General features: G+C 44.2%; 1 protein-coding gene across 2 annotated transcripts; it reads right to left on the bottom strand.

The window, feature by feature from the left end:
* Window positions 1-23: 23 nt before the first annotated feature.
* Window positions 24-27,459, bottom strand: B4GALT4 (beta-1,4-galactosyltransferase 4). Of its 2 annotated transcripts, none has more exons than XM_040251236.1 (7): window positions 27,343-27,459; window positions 17,215-17,607; window positions 13,650-13,882; window positions 11,173-11,360; window positions 5,144-5,266; window positions 2,698-2,802; window positions 24-946 (listed from the first exon to the last, which is right to left on the bottom strand). In XM_040251236.1, exons 2-7 carry the CDS (start codon window positions 17,465-17,467, stop codon window positions 814-816), a joined length of 1,035 nt encoding a protein of 344 aa, XP_040107170.1. In that variant the 5' UTR covers window positions 17,468-17,607; window positions 27,343-27,459; the 3' UTR covers window positions 24-813. The 2 variants fall into 2 exon arrangements, with proteins under 2 accessions (XP_040107170.1, XP_040107162.1); XM_040251228.1 differs by lacking the exon at window positions 27,343-27,459 and adding an exon at window positions 25,549-25,622.
* Between the last annotated feature and the right edge of the window lie 471 nt (window positions 27,460-27,930).

Here is a 27,930-nt window from a genome sequence, read left to right as displayed (position 1 = left end):
AAAAAACAACAAGAAAACAAGAATGAACAACCAAAGCTTCTTCATATTTTACTACAGAGGTATTTCCAATGTATTCTTAGTTAATATGCAATTTGTAAACTGCTACATCATACGCTACATGTACAAAATGATTTTACAAAAACGCCCTAAAACCTAGTAGATAAAATGTGTTCTCTGCTGAGCTGGGACTGGAAGGGGTGCCTGGGCAGGGGACACTGGACGCAGGGCCACAGCCACAGCCGCCCTCTGCCTGACGGGGTCCTTCTGCCCCCTCGTCAGCCCCAAGTTCACGGCATCTTGATTCTTCACCTTTCTCTCCTCCTCTTCAGCCTTCCTCTCACGTGGGACCAGTCTCTTCACAGACGACCATGCAGGATAAATGAGTGACAGAAACTCATCTTCAACCCTTTCCCCCTGGGACGAGAAGAATTCTGATTCTCTGGGACATTCAGCATCTTAATTCCCCATGGCCTTTTTCATTCCAGAAAATATGTATCACTTCAAACAGAAATAAATCTCCAATCAGAGTTCTCAAGTAGCCTTCATGGTATCTTTTGAGTGGTCCTTTCATACTTAGTCCCAAGTTATCTCCAGTACCATAGTTAACCTTCATGATCAAAACAACTAAGAAAGCTGTCTTCTACAATTGTTTTACATTCCACATCACCAGGAACTCTGCTAAGAAAATACCAAAGAGGGAAAATCAGCTCAAAGATCGGCCACAACAAGTTCTTAACGTGTGCTATTAGGCGAAGTCTCTAGATTACTGCAATCAAATATTCAGTCCCTCCAAATGTCACCAGAAGCGCCAGGTCATGGATCAGACCAGAAATCCACTGTGATGTTGACATATAAAGGATTGTAATTCACAGAGAGTAATTTATAACCACAGCTGCTCAACCCATCTGTTCTCCAGACACGTGACACCTGATGTAAGAGATTCATCCTAAACACAAAAAGAACAAACATGAATGATAAGAATTTAACATCTATTTCCATTGCTTTTTGCCTTGCCATAAAGTTTGGCAAAGGTATCTCTCTAAATTATTGCACCTGCTGGGCTTCCTACTGTAAAAGAAGTTAATTTTTCTCATCTAAGGTTACAGATACCAACAACAGCCATGTGTTCCCACAGAAGACCCCATGGAAGACCCTGAGAACCAATGAGGAGAACAATCCTGCAAGTGGTGAGCCCCTGGTCTATAGGACAGAAGAATGTACAATGATACATGTCATCCACTGCTGACAGGCCCTTGGATAAGCTTCAGGGAATCTATGAATCCTCAGTCATAGCACCCAAAAGAACTGGTTTATCTGCCAGGATTCCTTGGCGAAAGAGTTAATTTCTGGGGCAGAAACACAAGATGAACCTAAAACAGCTCACCAGAGAAAAGGGAAAGAAGCTCTCAAAACAACTAGAGCTATGTCAAAGGATTCAGGAAGAGCTAGGAAAAGATAATGTTTGCCAAAGACAATCCAAGCATCAGAAAGAATATTAACTACATTCAGAAGGATGTAGGTAGCATATACTCATCATTTTGAAATGATAAACCAATGCAATTTTTTCCCTTTATTCCACGATGTGAAAATTCCATCAGACTAATGACCTGGCTTGTTCAAATAACTTACAATGGGGAAAAAAAGGAAGGGGGAACCTACAAATTAAAAGTAATTTCACAGAGATCATTCAAACGTAATGTGCCGACCTTGTCTAGAATCCTGACCTGAATAAACCAACTGTTTAAAAAATTTTAAGCATTTCTGAGATAATCAGGGAAATCTGAACATTAACTGGACATGTGATAACAGTAAAGAAATACTGCTGATTTTATTTTAGGTATGATAATGATGGCTTCCTAGGTGGCACAGCGGTAAAGAATCCGCCTACCAAAGCAGGAGACATGGGTTCAATCCCTGGATTGAGATCTTCTAGAGTAGGAAATGGCAACCCAGTCCAGTGATCTTGCCAGGAAAATCCCAAGGACACAGGAGCCTGGTGGGCTGCAGTCCATGGGGTCACAAAGCTGCTGCTGCTGCTAAGTCGCTTCAGTCATGTCCAACTCTGCGACCCCATAGATGGCAGCCCACCAGGCTCCCCCGTCCCTGGGATTCTCCGGGCAAGAACACTGGAGTGGGTTGCCATTTCCTCCTCCAATGCATGAAAAGCGAAAAGTGAAAGTGAAGTCGCTCAGTCGTGTCCGACTCCTAGTGACCCCATGGACTGCAGCCCACCAGGCTCCTCCGTCCATGGGATTTTCCAGGCAAGAGTACTGGAGTGGGGTGCCACTGCCTTCTCCAGGGGTCGCAAAGAGTCAGACACAACTGAGCATGCACGTGCATGATAATGGTACTGCCATTCTTTTTTTAAATACTTCTTTTATTTTAAGGATACATACTGAAGTATTTACACATGAACTGCTGATATCTGATTTGCTTCTAAAGAATCCAGTGAGTGAGGAAAAGAAAGTGAGAGAAAAAAGAGAGGCTATGAATTGATAACTGTTGAAACTGGGTATGGGATACGTCTATATGAGAATTCAATAGACTCTTCCCTTTGCTTTTGGGTCTGTTTGAAAAAGTACCTTAAGAAAAAGCTCTGAACAAAATAAACTGGTTTATCTGATCAAATCTGGCATAGGGCTATGGACTGAAGAGACTAAACAAGTAGCCTGTCAGGCACATGACTCCAGGACTTACCGTCCTATATTCACCTCATTGCCTTGGTCTCTCTTGTGGAAGATCATAGTATATTTACCCACTTCAGGCAGTGGCCGGGTTATTTTCATTCTGTGAAGTTCAACCCTGGAAAAATAACAGAGGTGTTTAAAGAAAAATTCTATTCTACTTATCTGCCACTAGGTACTTAAGAAAAAAATCACTTGCAAAAATGTATATACATGTTCCCATAGAAAGCTATGACCAACCTAGATAGCATATTCAAAAGCAGAGATATTACTTTGTCAACAAAGGTTCGTCTAGTCAAGGCTATAGTTTTTCCAGTGGTCATGTATGGATATGAGAGTTGGACTGTGAAGAAAGCTGAGTGCTGAAGAATTGATGCTTTTGAACTGTGGTGTTGGAGAAGACTCTTGAGAGTCCCTTGGACTGCAAGGAGATCCAACCAGTCCATTCTAAAGGAGATCAGCCCTGGGTGTTCATTGGAAGGATTGATGCTAAAGCTGAAACTCCAGTACTTTGGCCACCTCATGTGAAGAGATGACTCACTGGAAAAGGCTCTGATGCTGGGAGGAATTGGGGGCAGGAGGAGAAAGGGACGACAGAGGATGAGATGGCTGGATGGCATCACCGACTTGATGGACATGAGTTTGGGTAAACTCCAGGAGTTGGTGATGGACAGGGAGGCCTGGCGTGCTGCTATTCATGGGGTCACAAAGAGTCACACACGACTGAGTGACTGAACTGAACTGATACATATATCTTGATTCTTTTGGTATTTTAAAAAAAGAATTTTCTTATGTTGAACTTCAGGCAATAAATCCATAAAAGAATCACACTTAACATTTACTAATGAGGTGCAAAGATGTATCAATACACAGTTTGTTGTTTTCCAAAAACAGCTGAGAAAATACATCTTTAAAAGGCCATGTCTCCCAGGATCCCTAATTTACTTAGTGTTTTCTTCTTTAGGGAAAGTACAACTGCTAAAGGTCACAAACCTAGATTCAAATCTAGACTTTATTATTTACAACCTTGGGGAAGTCAGTTCATTATTCCAGGCCTGGGTTTCCTCAACTGTAAAATAGCAATGGGACACACAGTTGATCTGACAGGCATGTGGAAGATCCTTTGCAAAATGTAATGTACTCCATAAGCATAAAGAGGGTGGTGCCTGTTGCACAGGTGAGTAAATAAGTAGTAAAGAAATTTCCACAAAATCTTTATGCTCAGTTCAGTTGGTTTATTCATAGCATTAGTCAAGAACCACTCTGGAGGCTATGATGTTGAAAGCAAACTTGGGGGCTCCCTTTTACATTGAAGCCAAAGAGCAACAGGAAAAAGAGTGACGATCCATCACCAATGTAAAATTCTACTAACCATCCCATCTGGGAAGTAAAGAGGAGCTGGGGAATGTGATGGATATGGTAACTGAGCCCTTGCTATTCCTGCCCTGCAATCTAGCAGGCATCTTCTGTCCACTTCATAGGCCACGGCCGCACAGGCTGCTGATGGGCTGGGCCGTGAAGTACGCCGCCCATCACTACAGACATTTCTAGGCAGCCTTTGGTCAGAGAGATCCGTTCCCTCCTGCCAAAAACACTGGAGAGACTCTCAGCCTAGACTTGGGAACAAGACCAACCTGGACCCATGGCTTCCTCATGCTGAAGCAATGGAAAATTGCTGGAAGCCACACATGTTAATTCAGAATCCCAGCTGAGAGGTTTTCTTTCTAAGAGGCAACAATAGGAGGATGGGGGCAGGGGGTCTCTTAAGAGAAAGACCTTGTTAATACAAGTCTGAATATACTGGCCCCAGGCTTTTGAAAAAAATTACTTAATTCTGGGAGTTAGGGATGCCCATAACTATCTGGTGACGAAACCCAAGTTCAGGAAAAGGGGCTGAGAGAGGAGACCAGGCATATTCCTTGTGAATCCTCCAGAGTGGGAAAGAGTCCAAGAGAATCTGAGGTCATGCCAGCAGCTCCGGGTTATGCCAGCAGCTGCTCCCACAGAGCACGGGAGAGGGCTTCCTGGCTTGCTCCAGGGTGTGTGACTGGCACTCCCTGCTGCACACAACACTGGGAACAGCCAGTGTCACCTGGGGTCTGAGAGAAGGCAGAGGCTTAGAACAGACCTCTGGCCACTTTCCTCGGATTGCAGCTTTACAGACACTCTAGTCTGGGGCTTCCCGTTCACTGGTGAGACCCTATCCCAGTAACTGGGACCTGCTGCCAAGTCCAGAGACACTCCTGGACTACAGACACCCATGAGCCGGAGCTGGAGCACCCTCTGTCATCTCTGAACTGCAAAGAGCAATTTGGGCCACCCTGTTCACCCCCTCCCCGCCCTCTGCCACCCTTCTAGCACAAGTTCAAGCCTCATGACCTGCTGGCCTGGCATCCATAGGAACCACACACAACTACGGCTAGCAGACCCCGTGAAGGGGACCTGTCTCTGTTGTTCACCTGAGTCTGAGGTCATCGTCTTCGCCTCCCCATCCCCAGTAGTTGTTAGAGAATCCATTCACCTTGAAAAATTGCTCTCGACTTAGGGCAGTAACACCCCCAAAATATCCACTGTAACGTAACCTGAAAGAGAGGAGAGAGAAGGTAAGAAGGTTACACAAAGTCCTTTTGTTTTCTACAGCTGCTCCAGACTTCACAGGGCAGGCGTATTCCTGCGACACTCTGAAGACTGTGCTCTCTAACCCATCCACTCCTGCTTCAGAGCCACCTCCCCACACCCCTGGCCCTCCAACCTCTGTCCAGACAGGCTCGCTAAGCAAGGTGCCACCCACCTTTGGTTGTTCATGGTTGTGTGCAGAGGTCTACATAAGGTACCTGTACATATACATTATAACAACAGACCTGGATGACAGGCTTCATCTCACGTGTAAATCCAGTAAATAGCTGTGTGCCAAATAGTTGTGGGTTAAGAAGAAATCTAAGGCTGGGTCCAGGTTAGGCATTCAATTTTGCAAAGGACAGGTAACCTGGCGTGCTACAGTCCATGGGGTTGCAAAGAGTCAGGCATGACCAGGCAACTGAACAACAACAACAACCTGAGTGAACAACAACAAAACGGTTTTCACTTTTACTTTTTTTAGGGAGCGGGTGGGTCCTGAGACAGGTCCTAAACACACTTTGTATGCAAACCTCCACTTTTAAGCAAATCTCCATCTCAGAGCCTGTCTCCTGGAGAACGCAACATACCTTAATAACCCCGAGGGCTCCAGCGTGGGGAACTAGGTAGATGATAATGCCTGTCACAAAAACAGGGTATACACACCAATAATTAGGTTTTGAGAAGGAGACAAATTATGGTTTGGATAAGCTGAATTTGAGGTACTCGTGGGGCTTCTGCCAATGGGAAAAAGAATACAGGGTCCAAGTTCAATACAGAAGAGTAGTTACAGAGATAGCTTTGGAAATAAGCTGTCAAGAGGTGGTACCCGAGGGCAGAAGAGTAGCAAAAGTTGCCTGAAGACAATGCAGTAAGTGAAGAGAGAAGAGTAAAGAGGGCGGAGCTATGGGGATACCAACAAGGAAAAGGGAAAGGACAGAGGCACCGGCCAGAGAGCACGTCCCACTCACTTAGGACTAATGCAAATCTGAGAAATAGAGACATCCCTGAGAACACGGTAACCATTTAGAAACGCAAATGAAGGCAGCTTAACAACTTGGATGTTACCGGATAAGAGAATGTGAATATATGGAGAATTTCTTACTTTAATTAATGTCAAAGTATTCCAGGACCAATGAAATATTTCTGCTTTTCCAGATAAGAAGGCAAACCAAAAGGAAAGATCAGTCACCACGTAGCCCAGCAGTCCCCAATCTTTTCGGACCAGGGACCAGTTTCGTGGAAGACAACTTTTCCATGGACAGTGCAGGGGGTGAGAGGAGGATGGTTTGGGGACGATTCAAGTGCATTACATTTACTGTGCACTTTATTACTAATTATTATTACATCAGCTCCACCTCAGATCATTAGGGATTAGATCCCAGCGGTTAGGGACCCCTGATGTTGACACTTGCCACCTAAAGGTGAAGTCCCAAAAGTTAATTTGTAGCTCAGCTGTTTGTTTCTATACTGAGTACAGATGGGGTGGACCCTGCTTAACCCACAATGGAAACAGATTTACTTATATACCCCTGACCTAAAACAAACAAAAAGAACAAAGTACTCAGAAGACAGGTGTTATTGACCAAGACATCGACTGCAGTGATTTGTTGCCTTGTGACTGGACACTGTTTGGCTGGGAAGGGATTCCTAAACTCCTAAAGACCAGCAGCTTCATCAGGACCCTCAATAGAATCACTGCTCAGGCATCATCTGCAGAGCACCAACAAGGGGTCACCAGGAGGGAACAGCACTGATGACCTGGAGTCATCTGTTAAGTAACTATTATCCACTGGGTGCAAAGCAGCTGGCCCAACACTGGAATACGTGGGCCCAGCCTCACGCACGGTTGACCGTCCAACAAGAGAGGTGACTGTTCTCGGGGTTCTGAGGAAGGAGACGACAACATCGGGGCAAGTGTGCCTGGAAGGATTCAGAGAGGTAGAAAAATGGGGGGAACTCCTGGTAGTCAGGGGCCTCCCTGGTGGGTCAGATGGTAAAGAATCTGCCTGCAATGCGGGAGACCGGGTTCAATCCCTGGGTCGGGAAGATCCGCTGAAGAAGGGAATGGCTACTCACTCCCATATTCCTGCCTGAAGAATCCCATGGACAGAAGAGCCTGGTGGGCTACAGTTCACAGGATCACAAAGAGTCAGACACGACTGAGTGACTGACACCTGGCGACCCAAGCTCCATTAGGAAAAGCAGAGAGGGAGAAAAGTACAGGCTGTCTGAGGAGAACCTAGAGGCCTGCTCAGCTGCAGGAGGAGACCAGCCGGAAAGAGAGGTTCAAGAATTATCAGTTTCTCAGTTGCCTCTTAGGTGCCAAATATCTACATGTTTACTGTTAATTGCTCCTGGTTTTTCTTCTTCCCTAGAAAAGCATAAAATATTTGATTGGCCCAGAGACAGTTTTACTCATTTTTAAAGGCCCAAGGGTGGGGAAGATGCAGTCATAAAATAACAGTAGCGTCCTTGTGGAAAGCAGGAAGGTATCAAAGGAATTCTTGGCAACAAAATGTCCCATGGCCTAGAAGAGATCTTTATCACTGACACAATCACGGGGAGAAACAAGATTTATTTCTATCTTCACAGACACTGAGATAGCTGAGATGAGTTACTTAACTTCTCCCCTCTGCATGTGTGTAAAGTGAAAACATTTCTTGCACTTCTCTTTGTACTCAACGGGCAGTTGTGACAATATTGTGCTGATTTAAGCTCTGTGGTGCAGGGACACACAGTTACCAGCAGGGGGCAGACACTTAGCTGCCTGCAACTGAAGGCACCTGTCAGCAACTAGAGAGATTCTGCCCAAAGGAGGAAAGGCAAGAAATAAGAGGGATGAAGACAACTCCTGTATTACCTATGCAAGCCTCCCTGGACCACAGGAGATGAGGCCATGTACATGACACACACACCAAAACTGGAAAATATAAATGACAAACCAGGACCAGAGGAAAACTTAAATCGGAAGATTAGCACAGGAAATACATTAGAACTCTGATCTGCAAATAAGACTCTTTCAGCTTCTACAAGAATGTCATAGATTTGGCTCCCAGCTTCTTGCATCCAGATCAAAAGAGGAAACACATTCAACTAAATGATTTACATTAGAAAAACTGTCCGTTATTCAAGGAAGACAAAGACTGCCAGATATCTAGTTATAAAAGAAACATTTGGCCAATTACCATAGTGAGTTAAAACAGCAAGATTCCTAAGGGGCTGTTTTTAGACTACGTGGCATCTGATAAAACCCATGATCATCATACCAAAGTTATACTCCAGATCGGTTCCAAGCAGGAGAGCCCAAGAGCTCATTTTCTTATGGTCCAGCTTAAAGCGGAGATAAAATCTAGAATCCTAACAAAAGGGCTGTCCTTGAAACAATCCAGTGTATCCATACTCCAAAAAACAAACAAAAGAACAATCCTGTGTGACTATAATTTCTCACCACAGTGTTTAGAAAGACTGGGCAACGGGAAGTTATCATCCATGTCAAGGGTCTGAAGTACAGTATTCTGTACTGTAGAGAGTGACATCTTACTACCAGTAAGTGAGCAGATAATTGCCATGCTTCTGAAAATACCAAGGTACCCAGATATGATATACTGCTTTCTTCAGTGCAGAGGTGGCTCAGAGACCAGACACCAAAACCTCCAGAAAATGATCAAGTTTCTCGAAAGAAAAAATCCTGGGATTCTCTTCCAGACCTTCCCGTGCCCTCTTGCCCCACTGTCTCTGGAGCCTGAAGGCAGGAGTGGGCCTCTGCCCTCATCTTCTCCCCTCCTGCCTGGCTCCAACCCACACACCAAAGGCCAGCTGAACTGAGCTTTCTCCTATCATCCTCTGGCTCCATCCCGCACACCAAAGGCCAGCTGAACTGAGCTTTCTCCTATCATCCTCTGGATCCATCCCGCACACCAAAAGCCAGCTGAATTCTGTCATTCTCCGGTTCTAACCACGTGTCAGCAGCACTCTGATACCTTCCACAGGAACTCCAAACGCCTTACCAGCCTGAATAAGGCCTGCCTAACCTGGCCCTACCCACTCTCATCTCTAGCCTCTCCTCCTTTCCACCATCCCAGACATTCATTCTCCAGCACTAACAAGCCACCTGCCTTTCCTCCAAACCTGTGCCACATTCTCTCTTGCTTCCATGTCCTGGAGCTCTGCTGGGAAGCTCCCATTGATTCCACAAGATAAAGGTGCCATGTTTCCTAAGCAACAGCTTTAAACTCTTCCCTGCTGCTGCTGCTGCTGCTAAGTTGCTTCAGTCGTGTCCGACTCTGTGCGACCCCATAGACAGCAGCCCACCAGGCTCCCCCGTCCCTGGGATTCTCCAGGCAAGAACACTGGAGTGGGTTGCCATTTCCTTCTCCAATGCATGAAAGTGAAAAGTGAAAGTGAAGTCGCTCAGTTGTGTCTGACCCTTAGCGACCTCATGGACTAGGTGTTTCTTAAAGACAGTGTGCTCTCACCCACTGTAGTTTATTCTAGGTATTTGTTTATATCCCACACTTTACATAGGGACTGGATTTACACTCTATCAGTTCAGTTACCCAATCGTGTCCCACTCTTTGAGACTCCATGGACTGCAGCATGCCAGGCTTCCCTATCCATCACCAACTTCCAGAGCTTACTCAAACTCATGTCCATCAAGTCAGTGATGCCATCCACCTATCTCATCCTCTGTCTGTACAGTCTTACCTGAGGCAAAAATTCCCTGCAGCCAGTGTTACTTCTGGAAAACTCTTAAAACAGTCCAAAGTGAGAAACCTACATCCTAAGAACAACATGGAGACCAAGACCAAGGGAGGTGTCAGCAGATTGTGCTCACTTCCTGGAGTAGACCCTGGTGGAACTTCCGTTATCATTTTACAGCTCTCTCTTCCTCTGCCTCACCACTCCCGTACTCTCCCCCTCATTAACAAGCGCTCCTACTTGAATTTGCACAAGAGAAGTGCAAAGCTGACACAGCTCCACTCTAGATGCCCGTCTCCCCACACACACCAGGAAGCACTGTGAGGGCAGGCACTCTCCCTTCTTCAGATTGGCCTCCTGGCCCCAGCATAGTAAGCACCCCATATATGAGCACATTTGACAGGAAGGGCTTGGGGAAGGCTGACAGGTAAGTGTGCACACATATGAGTGAACATGCAGCTTCGCTTTTGGAAAAGCTCCCTGCTCACTATTTCCTCTCGGTTGTTTTCAAGAGGAACTTATTAATAAACTAGGACTGAAAAGCACCTATGCCTCTCCTGAGGGAAGGGGTGGGGTGGGGAATGGAAGCAGAAATGATGGTGCCTAGCTCTTCCCACAGTGGTTTTAAGAGAAAGGGACTTGTCCTGGGTGTCCCGGGAGCCAGGCAGACCACTCGATGGACACGCCCCTCGCAGGCTCCCCCTGGACTCTATAAGATGCCACAGTCTGGAAAGAGACATCACAGTCTCACAAAAGAGGCCTAAAAGCTGACCTGGAGGCTCCCTCTCTTTGCCTCCTAGAGACAGAAGTCAGGGACAGATGGACAAGCTACCGTAGCCCTACTCAGTGTGGAGCACTTAGCGACGTTTCCGCAGGCGGGCCCTGCAGGCAAGTCTGGCCACCATGTGCAACGTTCAGATTATTCTCCCTCTCCTGCTCTCTCCCTCTTGATCTTTGTGATCTTCTGCCAAGGCGTTTGTAGGACTTTTTCCTAATAAGAAAAAAAATCTAATTTCTCTAATTCCTGTTTTAAACTTTGAAGGAGCGGTCATGGACCATTCTTCCTATTTCTCATTTTCTGCAGACACTCCCAGACACTATGTCTCCACAGCCTTGATGACAACAGGCCAGGCATCCTGACCCCAGCCAGCCGTGAGCAGAGCCACCTTACCTGTACCCCGTGCTGTTCCTGCCAACCACCAGATGCCTGGGCTGATCCTCACACCTGTAAAGGTTCAAATCATTCTCAGGCACCAGGTCCACATCGTGGAATATGAAACAGTCCCAAATTTCATCCTTGAGAGCTTCCAGATAGCCCACATTCAGGAGTTTGGCGCGATTAAACTTCTTACTTCCAGCCTGTAGATATGGAAATCACAACTTGAAAGGCTCCTAAGACAAGATTTTACACTGTGTCTCTTCATTTCACTTGCAGGGGTGGGTACTGGTTTCTAACACACAAGAATATACACATGACATGAAAATCCGACACAGTAGACTGAATTAACAATAACAGACCCTTTGTGTTTTTCTTTATGCTTCATACATACTTAGATTCCGTAACTAGACGCACCTTAAAATGAACGACTGTTGTTTAATGGGTCTAGAGTTTCAGTTTTGCAGGAAAAAAGATTCGTCGAGATCAGTTGCACAATAATATGAATATACTTAACACTACTGAACCGTACAATAAAAATGGTTAAGATGGTATATTTTATGTGTGTTTTGTAACAATTATTTTTAAAAACATAGTTTTTTTAAGTTTTTACTAATAAAGAAACTCAAAAAGCCTTTAAACATACCTTTATTTATTCCATGTAAAACTAAAAAACCTTTCTTATATACTAGTCATGACAAGTAGTATCACTGCTTCACTGTTCAACTCTCAGCTAATCCCAATCATACCCCATGTAACAGATCTACACTAAGCTCCCCCAAAATATAGCTGGCCAGAAAGGATCAAAAAATCTTAACCTAGGGACTTCTCTGCTGATCTGATGGTTAAAACTCTGAGCTTCCACTGCAGGGCAGTTGGGCTCAATCCCTGGTTAGGGAATTAAGATCCCACATGCCGCACGGTGAGGTCCACAAAAATAAAGGAAAAGAACTCTTGATCTATAAATAGAGAGGTTTACTGCTAATATTCCTAAGCTACTTAAAAGTCTCATGGAATCATTGAGAAAGAATCCTGTTTTAACAGCTAATGGCAGATGCTAATCCTTGCAGTGGCCTGACAGAGGGGATTCATTACCAAGTAAGAAAAGAACATAAATCAACCAGTAACACAATCAAAGCTATAGTATTAAAAAAATTTTACACTAGTAATTTTTTCATGGCTATCTGAATCAAATTCCTTAAGAACAGACTCCAGTTCAGTAAACAGTTTATCATAACAAAAGTACAGGCAATTCTCAAAACTCACCCTGAAAAGAATAACATAAAGCAGACATTTTTTGACTCATAAAAATATTATATGCTGGGCGCTGCTGTCTTGAGTAAGAACTCTGAATGACTAACAGTGTTAAAAACAAAAATAATGACAAACCAGTGTAACAGTTAATTTTTTTCAAATCCTCACAAAATGGGCATTATATATATATATATATATATATATATATATGTGTGTGTGTGTGTGTGTGCACATCAATTTCTAAAAGCCCCAGTTTATTACAATGTATATACTGCAGAATAACATCTTCTGATCTATCAAAGGTTTTCCTAAGACAAATGTTACCAGGTATAACTGATATTAGGCATGTAGTTAATTATTTTCCTTGTATTCAATGGAAGAAGAAATGGCAACCCACTCCAGTATTCTTACTTGGAAAATTCCAGGGACAGAGGAGCCTGGTGGGCTACAGTCCGTGGGGTCACAAAGAGTCAGACACAACTGAGCACTTGCCTTCATAACATTTGTAAGGATTTGAGAGGGAATTATTTGGATGGCCCAGGATAATTTTGAAAAGATAGCCATAAAAAGATATTTAAGTTGATGTCTTATTTTTCTTTCAATATATGTTAAAACCAAATAGAGGCATCGTAAATCACCTGCTTCATTTAGAGCAAAACTCTTCAAAAGCAGCCTACACTTATACTTACTGTGTTCCTACTAACTCATGCTTCTAGAAGTCACAAAACTGAATCAAAAAAAAGTGAAAACTAAACATAACGCTTTATGTAATAGATAGTGGCAAAGTTAAAGGCAGAAAGGTAGAGAAAGTTATAGAATTCTATGGTGATTAGCACACAGCAGTCGACTCCTCTGTCTAGATCCCCATCAAAGAGCCAAGCTCAATAATAAAGCACGGTTCCAACATCTCACCATGTAATGCAGAGAAAACGCAGAAGGCAATGTAAGGTCAAGACCAGGGGAATATCTCAGGGCAGTCATTGGCTAACACGCAAGAGCTCACAAAAGAAAACAGGCTTCCTCCAGAGGTTCACTAAAGAGCCAGTAAAATTTCCCAGCACTTATCCCATTATTCCAAACTCTGGGACAAGAAACTCCTTTACTCCTTTCAAGGACAAGCAAGTTAAGAGACCTCACCTTTGATGATGGGTAGATGCTCTTTTACCCAAGACAGACAAAGAGCCACAAAGAGAGGGGAGTCTGGAGGGCAGAGGCCTTGTCCACTCCCGCAGACTCACCTGGTGGATGACGTAGATGCCGTAGTCCAGCTGCTGCCTCTGCAAGAAGGGGTGAAGGTGCTCCAGGAGGTACAGCAGGTGCTTCTCCCTGTGCCGGTGAGGGATGAGGATGGCAACCCGCTGCAAAGCCCTGCACTCCTCAGGGCGATACCGTCCTCTGTGCACCTTGGGGTTCTTTGCCTGGACTTCCTCCAGAGTGAGATCTGGCTTGAACACAAGCTTGGTCTGGCCTTCTACAATAAACACAGGACACAGGAACTAACAGGGGCAAGCTTATCATGTGTTGATGGGCTTGCAGGAGCTAGTACATGCCACACATTTTGAACACTGCCTGGCATACCATGAGCACTATTGTAAAGCCCTCTTTGGTCACGAAATATAACCGCAGAACCACAGAATCTATGACTCAGGTTATTGGCTGCAAAAAAAAAAGCAAATGACATACAAAAGTAGTCCCCTGTGGCAGAGTAACCAGTTCTGGTTCTATGATTCATCCGCACTAGGAAATACACTCTGTCCTGATGACCCTGGTGAAGAGCAGAGATCAGGGGCAGACTAAATAACTTCAAATTTGCTCTAATCTCTTTTCCTTCTCAAAATTCCAAAGGGGGAAAATAAGAATAACAGGAAGCCTCACCCGTGGAATGAATGAATACATGAATGAATAAATAAATCCAACTTTTTGGTTGTCATTAAAAAAAATTCCAAAGGAGGTCGAAGTCTTCTAAAAATCAAGGGCATTCCAGGACTTCCCTGGTGGTCTGGTGGTTAAGAGTCCACTTGCCAATGCAGGGGTTCGATAACTAGATTAGGAAGATTCCACAGAGGCAACTAAGCCCATAGGCTACAACTACTGAAGCCCGTGCACCTACAGCCCATGCTCTGCAACGAGAGAAGCCATCACAATGAGACGCCCTCACACTGCAACTGGAGAGTAGGTCCCCGCTTGCTGCAACTAGAGAAAGCCTGCACACAGCAACAAAGACACAGAACAGCCAAAAATAATTTTTTTTTAATTAAAAGCATTCCATGGAATCAAGCTCATGGACAAGACCCTTTTCCCTAAAGTCCTTCCCTAAGCTCTTGAGAGCTATCCTAACTCCCTGTAGGTAAAACAGTGAAAGGAAACAGAAACTAGCCTCCCTCCCTAACTCAACAATAACAGGTATGGGCAACACCTTAAGAACCCTCCCATCGTTTCACAAGGCAGATATCCCCAATGGGGCATTTGCTCAGCAAGTCTGGACACAGCCTGCCTGGATGAAACCCAAGACCGTTCAGGGTAACCAATCTCACACAAAGCTTTAAAGATACAGCTGAAGCCACTGACCCTCCCCTCAGCTCTGAATGAAGAGGAAATACCAACTGGTAAGGGAGGAGGCAGAGCTCTGGTTAGGGAACAAAGCCACACATTTTAATCCTGGTCAGGCTATAAAATCTCAAGATGCTTGCAACTGCACTATCCTCTTCTGAGCAAAGCAGTCGCCCGCTTCTCCTGTGTGTCTCACTGTGCCTCGCTCCGTGTGACCATCCTCTACGCGGGCCGTGGCTGCTTTAACCAGGCTCTAGTGTCTGTGATATGGCCAAACAACAATAGCAGCAAGAGCAGGTGACTGCTTGCAGCCACCTAGAGAAAATAACTGACCTGCAAGACCCTTTTCAGAAGGGTCTGCGCATGAGACAGGGTCAGCAGGCAGTAACGCCCTAAAAACTAACAGTAAGAAAAGCAGTTATAAGGAAAAGCAAGCAGCCAAAGCTGCTGGGAGACGACGGGATGGATGGCCGCTGCGATGTTTTCCTACGTGGCCTGTTCATAAGTCCCATCATCTGGGCTAACTGGACCGTCTCAGTTCCTGGCCCCTGAGAGAACACCAAGCAACAGGTTCAAAGAAAACCAGTCCCCCTGCTCTCTCTCTCATGGTCACAGCTTTCAATGCGCCTAATCTTGAGTACCTGGTTCCACTTGCTCTAGCATTCTCCCTTAGTGCCCCCATGATCTTCTCTCAAGTTCTGTCCCTCCCTGGATCACTCATGGTCTATCCTGAGTCACTACTACTGCCTCACCCTCTGGATCCATACACAGCATTATGTCACTGCCCATCTGTTTCCATGAATGTATTTGTTGCTTAAGTATGTTGAGAGGATTTTGAACAAGGGGCATGATGCAGTCAGATCTGTGTTTCAACAACTCATTTTCCCATCTCAACGTGTGTAATTTGTAAGCAGAATGATTTCCCTCAAACAATCAGGAAAAATGTTTTGGCTTTTCCATGACTGTGTAAAGGGAAGCAGCATGCCAGTATGAGCACAGTATGAGTCTGCGAGTCACTCAAGAAAAGGGTCTACTGGTTTTGTGTAACTAAGTGCAAGAAGCGTCTGAAGAGTCCCGAGACTGGCCCCCGGAGTGCTAAGTGGGTGAATGCAGAGAGCCACCTCTGGAAAACCAGCAGGGAGCTCTGAACTTCACAGAGCTAGAAAGGATCAGCCTGCCTTCATCCTGCCTGCACAGTCTCCTGGGAAAGAAAGTCAAACATGAGGCAGTACACTGGCAACACAACAGGAACCACGGCAAGCACACAGGGAGCCTGGGATTAACTCTGCAACAGCCCCAGAAAGCTTTCCGGGACAGAAGTGACCTAAACCACACATCTGATGACTGAACACAGATCTGCCAGACCCAATGGGTTGAGGAAAGGCCTTCTGGGAAGACACTCCTACGACTATCTGGAGAACTACAAGGCCTTCAGTGTTCTAGAGAGGTCTGATAGAACCTCTGTGGGTTAGACAGAATGTTGCTGTGGAGTTTTTCCTAATTAATGTGCTTCCTAAGACCAACGTACTGTTCATTTAAAGTGAAAGGCAAGGCATTAGAGGAGAATCAACACATACAACATATTTAAGAAATAAACTAAGACAACACGGAAAAAGTACCATGCTGTCCCTTGACTCCATACTTAGGGCCAAGGGGATGCTAACAGATGTGCCATGAGTGGAAGCTTGGATGTGCTGGCATTTCTCCACCCGTCTTCTGGGGATGCCAGGAGAATATGTCCAGGTTAGCCTGCTGATCCGGGAGGATAAGAAACACATGGAGCCTAGGGCAACTGACCCCCAGCTCATCACACGTGCCTACTGACATGCTTGCTGAGACTTCTGTGGCTGGATGATCAAACCAGGGATATTCATATAATAAATATAATATGTCCACAATATGAATACAGCTCACAAACATAACATTGAGCAACAGAAGCCAGACATAAAAGAGTACATAGCGTATGTACTCTATGGAGTACATACTGTGTTTCCAATTACCTACAGTTTCAAAACCAGGAAAAACCTAAAGGCTGGTGTTATAAACTTGGAGTAAGGGTAGTGACAGAAAGAAGTATGGGAGCTTCTGGGGTTCTGGGAAGACTCCATCTTAATTTTTGCCCTGGTTCCACAGGTATGTTAATTTTGTGAATCTTGAATGTACACTTCTGCTTTTTGTACTTTTCTGTACATTTGTTGTATTTAAATAAAAAGTGTATGTACTACTTTTAAAAAACAAAAAACAAATACTTACTGAGGTGTGGAGACACAGAAGGGCAATTGTCAAGTCTTGCCTTTTCCACAAATGCTTCATCCGTCACAGTTCCTTTCTTCCCTAAAACGACACCCTTGCTCAAACTAGCAACGAGATCCTTTGCTTTAGGAATCTCTTGAATAGCACCCACAAAGTAGTTACTGGTGGCCCACCCAACCACTGTCAGGCATAAGGTAAATAGCAACAGCAATCGGAATTTGTAGGAAAGGTGGAAAGTCACGTTGAAGTTCATGTCTTTGATTATGTAGAGCAATAGGTATCTCTCGGCCTCCAATGCAGGCAGGAAGCTTCAAGTTCAGCTATTCCAGTCTGCAAACTTGATGACAACTGTGAGATGCCTGCTTTTGCTTGGGCGTTCTGCTCCAACAATCCCTGAAATGCAATCACAAAGACATGCTGTTTCAGATGGATATCCTAACCTGAGATAATACTCACTAGCACACACTGAAAACCTGTCCCCAACCAATCTTGACTATAACAGTAATGGGAGTTCTCCAGTGAGAGCTTAAAGATCAGAAAAACAGAGATTTTGGAGATAGAAGGTTCCAGCTGTCAGTCACTCCAGACGTCACACAGGTGGAGAAGGTAAAGGAGAGCCGATCATTGCCTCCTCAGTTCTGAGCTGGCACAGCCCCAAGTTCAAAGGTTTTTCAGTTATAAATGTTAAAGCCACAATAAGGCACAGGGCACACCCCAACAGGTGGGGAAGAGGGCAGAGGACACAAAAGGATGCCAACACAGGACGTAAGAATCTGCAAGAATAACAGACTACAGCACAGTGTTTCATATCTGGGGTTTAGGTTTAGACAGAAAGTATGAAACCTCACACCCATCACTTCACTGGGCCTTGGTCTCCTTACCTGTAAAATGGGGATAAAAACTGTACCTTCCTAGAGAGGTTATTGAGGGACTGGATGACCTAACACATTAATGCAAAAAGTGTTAGCCCACCTCCTGACACACAGTGCATGCATACATGTGCGGTCGCTTCAGTCGCATCCAACTCTTTGCGACCCCACGGACTGCAGTCCGCTAGGCTCCTCCGTTCACTGGATTCTCCCGGCAAGAATACTGGAGTGGGTAGGACGCCCTCCTCCAGGGGGTCTTCCCAACTCGGGGATCATGCCCGCATCTCTCACATCTCCTGCACTGGCAGGCGGGCTCTGCACCACTAGTGCCACCTGAAGCACCCTCCAAGCGGTGACTGTCACTGCTGTGTTATATTATTTACAGTAATGACTATAGACTAGGGATGACCCACAGGCTGACCACTGGGCTGCCAGGATCACCACTCTGCTGTGCTGCATTTCTGTCAGGAATGAAATTGCCATCCTCATTTCATACTTCAATTCCATGTACTAGGATAGCATGAGAGATGGCTATGCTCTTAGTAACTAACTAAAATGCAGTTTCTGAGGCCACATAGTTGAGGGCCCTCCCTGGACCATGGTAACTACACTAAGGTGATGAAAGCTACTTGGCAAGGCCCCACATCTTCTCTGCATCACCAAAACCACGTCTCTTCTCAAATTCTAAATGTGTCATCATAAGAGTGTGGAAAATGCTAAAGCCAGGATGCTGATAATCTCCACAGCAAACATACCCTCAATTAAATGGAGAGAATAGAGACGAAACTATATTCGCTGCCAAAATAACATAAAAACATGTATGATTAAATCCTAAGTAATAAAAAGAAAAATAGAAAATAAAGTCTATCTGTGCATATGATTACCACTAAAATGATAGAAATAAGAAAACTCTAGGAAGAAATAGAACCAAAAGCTAGCAATGATTCTATTAGAAATATGGGATTAGCCAAGGGTGTTTTTTTTTTCCTTTTTTCTTTCATTTTTGGAAAAGTATAACACACTTCTGTCTTTTTGTAATGAAAACCAATTTGATTCTTTAAATGAGATGTGGGGATGTGGTAATTTACTGTGAAAAATAAATCAACCCTAGCAACTCTCAAGACAGCCTCATACTTACTAAAGGTTAGTATCCCAAAATTTAGCCTAGATGAGTTTGAGGGAAACCTAGGAAGCATTCCAATGTTATAAATGGAGGTTAGGTTCCTGGATCAAACCACCAAAGAGAAGATCTGACCCAGGAAGCAATTAAACAGTATGGCCTGTGCTTAGGGTCTTATGAAGGTATCACAAGTAAATGCTGAAGGCAGTAATAACTCATTAGAAGATGGATCGTTAAAAAGAGGAGTGATTCACTTGTGCATTTATTCTGTGCCATGTACTAGTTCAATCACTTTTATTAACTTACTTCTCAACTTTGTGAGTTTAGAATTATTAGTCTCCTCATTTTATAGACGAGAAAACAAAAGTTTAGAGATTATGGAACTTGCCAGAGACCACACAACTATTAACAGTAAGCGGCGGAGCTGGGGTGTGAGCCCAGCGTTCAGCTCCAAAGCCTGGGCTTCTGCCACACCCTTCACATGGATGTTGCTATCTCTTTCCTGCTCTTGGTACCTGGGTGTGCCCAGCTCAAACCCTTGAAATATGCAGCTTTCTACCTCTCTCCTCCTGTCCCTTTCTTTGGGACTGTCTTTGATATGGTTTCCTGGAGGTCTGTTTCCTTCCCTCCAGGTAACAGTAAGCCTGCAGGTTCCTGGAGCCAGACTGTGTCACAGACTTAACTGCAGGAGGCTTGAATGCTAGGACTGGCAATCGTTTTTGATAAAATCTCAATCTTGGAAAACTTACTGCTGCTGCTGCTGCTGCTAAGTCACTTCAGTCTAGGGAACATTGTTTTTCTAAGAGCTGCTATGCTTATAGAGGTACAGTGTTTCAGCAGAGATCTGCCCAGACTGCTTATCAGCTAAGTGATCGAAGGCAAATACTCTTAACACATTTCCATTTCCTCAGCTACAAAACAATAATGAAAAATTAACTTATCTTACAACACTGCTGTAAGAATTTAATGAGATGATGCATACTAGCACATTCTCACAGACAAATAAATAGTTATTGACTCTGATTACCAATGTGATTCACACTCAAATTTTATCAGAATGCTAACCAAGATAATGTTATCTCTGGAATTACATATTGAAATCCATGTTGAATCATTTCATTTTCTATTTCTCTGTTATTTCCTATTTTCTTTCAATGAGTATATTCTACTTTTATAATTTTTTTTTAAAAAATCGTTTTTTTAAAGAAAGCTCTTTTTAGGGCAAGTCATTCCTGGTTGGTGTTTGGGGAAATGTCATCAGATTGGAGTTACCTGTAAAAATATTTAAATAAAGGAGAGTCCCTGAACTCTCCCTAAAATGAGTTTTCTCTTTTAATTAAGACTATCTTAAAGTGACAGGAGGATCATAGTTACAGAGAACAAATTCAGGTAATGTGAAAGAAGTTATTTTAGGGCAAGTCTCACCACCCTTTTCCTTCTTAGGTCTGCCCTAGAGTTAGCTCAAAATGACGATGTTCTCATAATTTTGCTCTTTCTCCTCTCAATTTAACCAGTCTTTTCTGAGCACCTGCTATTTTCAGGCACAGTGCTAGGCACCAAAGGAATTAAGATATAGTCCTTGTACTCAGAGCTTATTTCCAACCCTTCCTTAAATTTTAATGTCTGCAATTCATTTTCAAATATGCCACCCCAACCCTGAAAATGGGGAAACAGATTAAATAAGACTGGCAAAATATTGAAAAGTATTGAGTAAGGTGACAGGTACCTGAGAGTTTCATTTTCTTTTTCACCCTACTTTTTTGAAGGCTTGGAATTTTCCATTAAAAAAAAAAATCTAGCACAGAAGACAAGCTATAACAAAGGGCAAATAAGCATAAATGCTAAGTATCATTATCATTCTTAGAGAATCTCTACATGCACACATTTTTATAGCACCATGGGAGACCAGGGGAAGACACCAAGTGTCACTCCATAAGTACTCACTAAGCACTTATGCACCCAGGGAGAGGGGTGTGGTTTTCATTCAGCAGCCAAGAACACTAAAATCAGCATTCCAGTGTCTCTAAATCCATCTGGTAATCCTGCACACACAGGATGTCTAGAGTGCGCAAAATGTGGCACCAGGCACATGGTCCTACTCCTTTGAGCTTCTCTGGGATAGCACCAATGGAAAGGCCAATATTTCATTACTCCTTTTACTCCTGCGGAGTTCCTCAGAGCAGACTATTTGCACACATATTGTCCTACTTTCCTTGAAATTAAAGCTCCTTTACCATATTTAGCATATTGAAAAACAGAGACATTACTTTGCCAACAAAGGTCCATCTATGGTCTGACTAGACAGACCTTAGATCCAACCAGTCCATTCTAAAGGAGATCAGCCCTGGGACTTCTTTTGAGGGAATAATGCTGAAGCTGAAACTCCAGTACTTTGGCCATCTCATGTGAAGAGTTGACTCATTGGAAAAGACTCTAATAACAGCCATTTATATGTACAGGTCATTTAAACTCAGACTGAGCTCCTAATGGCCAAAACTGGAAGCATCTGAGCAAGAAAACAATGATATCATTGTATTTTAACCCATAGAATAAAATGAATATCCATTAGTCCATACTGATATAAATGATCAAATAAATAAACGGGAAAAGGCAGCTCTTTCTTACAATAAACTTTCAATTAATGAAAAAGCAGGAAATGGGGGGGTGGGAATCACCGTTAGGCAAACATCACTGTAAATAATTGTGGCAGACAAAATCCTCCAATTGGTGCTAAAATTAGTAGGTAAAAATTTGAGGATAAACAGAGTTTACGTAGTCTCAAAGTATCTCCGCTCTAATAATATAGTCAAAGCTGTGGTTTTTCCAGTAGTCATTGACAGATGTGAGAGTTGGACCATAAACAAGGCTGAACACCAAAGAACTGATGCTTTCGAACTGTGATGCTAGAGAAGATTCTTAAAAGTACCTTGGGCTGCAAGGAGATCAAACCAATCAATCCTAAACGAAATCAACCCTGAATATTCACTGGCAGGACTGATGCTGAAGCTCCAATACTTTGGCCACCTGATGGGAAGAGACAACTCATTGGAAAAGACTGATGCTGAGAAAGACTGGGGGCAGGAGAAGGGGATGACAGAAGATGAGATGGTTGGGTGGCATCACCGACCCAATGGGCATGAGTTCAAACAAGCTCCAGGGGATAGTGAAGGACAGGGAAGCCTGGCATGCTGTCCATGGGGTCACAAAGAGTCAGACAAGATTGAGTGACTAAAAAACAAACAAAGGGAAAAAGTAACTTTACAGTGAAGAAACCTAGCAGACATCACCTTAACTAGTGATCAAAGTTAACATCATCAGTGATAAGCCCTATCAACCTCATGAATAAGTGATGAATTGCACTCTAACAAATAACTAATCAGCACTTTTCTACAAAATACCTTCATTCTACAAAACAACTGGTACTCTTCAAAAGGGTCAAGATAATGAAGAATAAGGCAAAATGGAGGAATTACTTAGACTGAAGGAGATAAGGGGAAATAATTAAATGCAAGACAGGACCCTTGACAGCATATGGAAACAGAAAAAAATTCATTGGCAGGAAAACTGATGAAATTCAAATAAAGTCTATAGTTAATAGTATTGATAACTGAACAGTGGTTATGTAAAGGGCCAATATAGGGGAAGTTGACTGAATTCTCTGTACAGTATTTGCAACTTTTCTCTAAGTCTAAAATTAATTACAACTAAAGCTAAAAAGTCAAAGGCTGTGTATAATTCAAGTCAACATACAGCAGTAAGGTTAACTTAATTCTCAAGGAGAATCACTATTTCTTTGTATTCCTAGTGCCTCACACTGACCTGACACATAATAGGTACTAAACTTGGTAAATAATGAATGACTTTCTAGGATACAGTAGTTGAAATACATAAGGACACACAATTATCCCCAACTACTACTAAAATAAATGTGACACAGTATAAAAGGAGAAAAAAATAAAGATCAATAAAGAAGGGGGAAAGTTAACTGGGCATAAAATTCTATTTAGGGAAGATTTTTAAAACTGAAAAAGGCTCACCCCTCTCCTAGCTCCCTTTGGTTTACTAACACCAATGCTTTTCCAAGGGTAGAGGCCCTATCTCTAATAAAGGACATTTTCTTTTAGTCATGCCCACCACCTTTTGCTCCTCTACCACTGACTTTTCCAAAGCAGTAGTCTCTTTTCTGACTCTAGGAGGAGATGCTGTTTAGCCTGCCACTTCCTCCCAGATCCCACGGAGCACACCAGAGTGGTGTCCCTGCCTCCTGGGCAGGAGGGGCCTGATGGTCTGGCATCACCTATTCTACAGGGGTTGGCATGAAACAGTCAGCAAACAGGAAATAAATTCAACTGGGAAAGGACTGAAATTGTTTCATTTAGTCTGTTATGCAGCATGAAAGAGAAGAATTTCCAATGGGGGATTTTAATGGAGGCTCACTGTGTATTTGTGTGTCAGTCTCAGTTATCCCAGAGAATGCTACAGTGGGGTCAGCTGAAGTTCCCTTTCTGCCATTATTAGAAGCACATGAATGAGAGGCTGAAGAAGGTCTGAGGTAATGGAAAAACAAGGGTTTTGAAGCCACGAAAGCTAATTCAAATCTGGTTACCAGATGCATGAATAGCGCTGGGCAAGTGACCTAAAGCTGAGTCTGTTTTGCCATTTATTTTAAAAACATTTTTTAAAGTGTGATTTCAAGAGTGCCTGTATCAAATGCAGAGGGAAATATGTTAAGATTGCAGATTCCTGGGCCCTGCTCCAGAGCTAATAGATTAGAACCCCTGGGCCTGGGACTCAGGAAAATGAATTTTTAACAAGCCCCCCAGGTGATTATTATACTCATTGAAGTTTGAGAACCGATGAAATAAGAGATTGGACCTGTAATGCAATAGATCTTCAGAAACTTTCCATTTTCCTTCTGGTGAGGCAAAGCAGTAAGAAGATATGTGAAAAGATGTTTAAAATGCATTTGAATAGCTTTCGACTCTATCATTTAGAAAATTATTCTAAGAAATAATCAGACAGGTAAACCATGATACTCAAACCAACATTACATAAAACCACCAAAAATTCAAAAGAATCAAAATGCTAACAATAGGGCCAACAGACACACAGAGATTGCTCGGTAGTGTCCAACTCTTTGCGACCCCACAGACTGTCGCCCATTAGGCTCCTCTGTCCATGGGATTCTCCAGGCAAGAATACTAGAAAGTGAAAGTGAAGTTGCTCAGTTGTGTCCGACTCTGCAACCCCATGGACTATAGACTACCAGGCTCCTCCGTCCATGGGATTTTCCAAACAAGAATACTAAAGTGGGCTGCCATTTCCTTTTCCAGGGAATCTTATCAACCCAGGGATAAAACCTGGGTCTCCAGCATTGCAGGCTAATTCTTTACCATCTGAGCCACCAGGGGAGCTGATTGAATTAATTACAATACCTACATATGATGGCACACATGCTTTCCTTAAAATGGCACTTAAAAATTTAACTACACAGGAAAATACTCATGATAGCTAAGAGAAAAAAAAAAAACAGAACATAAAAATGTATGTAGAATACAATCCACATTATGAGTATGTGTGGTATACATGCCTTTTATATATAAAAAGCCAGAAAGAATCACTGCTGACTGTCTCTTAATAATAGAGAAATATTATTTCTTCACAATCTACTTTTTAAAAAATAGGGTTATAATCAGAAACAAAGTTTTTTTTTGATGACTATATAGTTTTCCTTTAAAATATATTAAAATTTAGAGACAACACATAGACAGGGATTATAATTTACCTAAGTTTAGTAGCAATTTCGGAGAAGGCAATGGCACCCCACTCCAGTACTCTTGCCTGGAAAATCCCACGGATGGAGGAGCCTGGTAGGCTGCAGTTCATGGGGTCGCTAAGAGTTGGATATGACTGAGCGACTTCTCTTTCACTTTCATGCATTGGAGAAGGAAATGGCAACCCACTCCAGCGTTCTTGCCTGGAGAATCCCAGGGACAGGGGAGCCTGGTGGGCTGCCATCTATGGGGTTGCACAGAGTCGGACACAACTGAAGCGACTTAGCAGCAGCAGCAGCAGTAGCAATTTATTAACATAACTGGTAAGGAAATCTGTTCTAGAGAGGCCTCAATGAACCCAAATCTTAAAAAACTTCAGAAGGGGTCAATAACTTCCCATGCCAGAGAACTCTGTGGTCTCTTTCTGAAATTCCTATTCCTAGGCTCCAGCCCCAAGAGATCTTTATTTCCAAGGCCCAAGGTGGGGCCAGGTAATCAATATTTTGGGTTTGAGAAACCATTGTTCATCGATGGCTTTTTTAAAAAAAGAAAGAAGAAAACCACCACTGACTTGCTTTGAATGCTTCCACTTTGAATTAAAGATCTTCAAAGAAACAGTTCTCAAGTCTTGCATGCATTTCCAGAAAAAACACACATTATTAACAGCTCAGTTTAAACTAGATACCAAAAGCTTATTCTATCAAGTGGCACCTAAAATATACTAAGAGTTATTGCCCCCTGCAACATTGTGTAGTCAAACAGTTCAGTACTGCTCTTTACCAGACGTTTTGAATCAGATTAAAAATGCACTCTGAAGGGAAGCAAGATATGCCATACCAAAATAGGCCACTTTGACATACTGATTATTTTGAATTAAAGTTACTTAACAGCCAGTGTAAGGACACTTTACCCTTTTTTCTTCCCCTAAAAGCGGAAATATATACCATGTGAAAGGTGCCTTTTCTATACCAGGAGGGCGCCAGGATCAGGTATCCTTATCAGAGATAAGAATGCAAGGTGGAGAGCTCAGTACAACAAACCTTAATATTTTTTCATTAATTTACTACCCCAAACCCAAACTTCTTTGTCTTATCAATTCTTCACATACGTGGTGTTTCTTTGTCTAAAAGATATAAAGGCTGCCTGCTTTGGTTACTTCTTTGAGCCTCATATTTTTAAAGGATCCCACTGGCATGAAATTAAATTTGGTTTTCTCCTGTTAATTTGTTGTATGTTAATCCAATTTAATTATCAGTCTAGCCAAAGAACCTAGAAGGAGGCAAGAAGAAAAGTTTTTCACCCCTACAACACAAACAGGCACATGAAAATTTTGCACTTTCATAGGGTTTAAAGTCCAACCCGGCTCTAGAAGATAAAATTCCAAAAGGAAAACTATGGTCCTATTAAGCATTATCTCCTTTACCAGAGTGATATTCCAGCACTCCAGCCCCCCTGTTCAGCCTGGGTGCCTAAGACAGCCCTCCGCCCCTCTTTTTAAGCCCACTTTCTCAGCCTGGACCCTGAATCTTAGTCATCTCTATCCTAGATTCCTTGACTTTCTCGCATCCTCAATGTTATTTTTCTTTTTAACAGAAACTTAGAAATTAAACAAACAACACTCCCAACCTTCAAAGGACTGTGTTCTTCCTGCTCCCTTTCATCACCCAACGGCTGTGCCCCCGGCCGCCTCCACGTCTTCATCGTTCACCCACTCTTGAACACCGTGCAACCCGGCACACGCCCACGCTATTGATAACTGCTCTCCCGAGGCCACCAACCCAAAGGCCTTTCCTCAGTCCCCATCCTCATGGGCTTTGGATCAACAGACAGTGTATGGACACAGAGCCAGACTAAGCGTAGAGAGCTGATACACTTTACCATCCCGTCGATCCTCACCACTCGCCGGCCCCTCCCTGCTGGCCACAGGCTGGGATCAGCGGGTGGGTTTTCCAGCAGAAACCCTGGGGAAGAGAGCTCCAAGGAGAAAGGGACAACTGCACGCTGATGCTCCCCGCACGGACAGAGGTGCGGGCGGCGACCCCGGAACCGTGACGCGGGGCCTCGGGGGATGAGCCCCGGATTCCTACCTGGCAGCACCTCGCCTGGCCATCCCTCCGGCAGCAGAGGGAGCGCCGCAGTGGTGCCCCCACTTGAGCTGGTGCCCCCCGCCGGGCTCGGCCTCCGCAGGCCCCCTGCCCGGCCCCGCCGCCCGGGAGGAGGCAGGACGGCCCTCCGAGGCCCGGCCCGCGCGCGCCCAGCCGCAACCCGGGGACCGACCCGCCCTGCCGCCCGGCAGTGCCCACACGGCGGCCGCGTCAAACCTTGCGTCCCGGGCACCGGCGGAGCGGAGGCCCCACGAACTCACCCCAGACGCCGCGGCGACGAGGACCGCCCGGAGAAAGAGGAGACGCGGAGCAGCTGCCGTGGGGACCGCCCAGCAGCTGCCGTGGGGACCGCCCCCGCCGCCGGGAGGAGGCTCCTCTCTCCTGCTCCGCCCCCGCCGCGTCGGGAGTCGCTACGGCCAGGCCCCGGGCGGGTCTGCGCGGTCCTCCGCTGGGCGGGCCCGACGGATGCCAGCCCTCCAGCCCCTACCCTCGGTCTCCTCCCCGCCCCGCTGCCCGGGGCAACCGAAAGGGAAGCTGGAGGGAAAAGGACCGCTTGTTCTTCGGCTGATCTTATAAAGCCCTGTGCCAGTACTGCGCGATGGTCTGGGCACTTCCCAAATTATATCCTCGTAAATATTCACAAAGCTTTGGGAAGGAGATAGGAACTTGTCCATTTTCCGGAGTAGAAAACTGAGGTTTTACAAGTTAATAAATTTACCTTACATCACCCTGTGTTAAGCCGCTGTAATCGTGCCCGACTCTTTGCGACCCCATGGACTGTAGCCCTCTGGGCTCCTCTGCTCATGGGATTCTCCAGGCAAGAATACTGGAGTGTGTTGCCATTTCCT

The sequence above is a fragment of the Oryx dammah genome, unplaced genomic scaffold (assembly GCF_014754425.2).
Source record: "Oryx dammah isolate SB20612 unplaced genomic scaffold, SCBI_Odam_1.1 HiC_scaffold_2, whole genome shotgun sequence".
Lineage (NCBI taxonomy): Eukaryota > Metazoa > Chordata > Mammalia > Artiodactyla > Bovidae > Oryx > Oryx dammah.
This window is presented reverse-complemented; position numbering and strand designations above follow the sequence as displayed.

Coding starts and splice junctions, on each gene's coding strand:
- B4GALT4 (XM_040251236.1), bottom strand. CDS start 17,467: ATGAACTTCAACGTGACTTTCCACCTTTCCTACAAATTCCGATTGCTG. Junction 5,267..11,172: donor AGGAACAGCACGGGGTACAG/GTAAGGTGGCTC, acceptor CCTCTCTTTCAG/GTTACGTTACAGTGGATATT. Junction 2,803..5,143: donor GACGATGACCTCAGACTCAG/GTGAACAACAGA, acceptor TTATTTTTCCAG/GGTTGAACTTCACAGAATGA.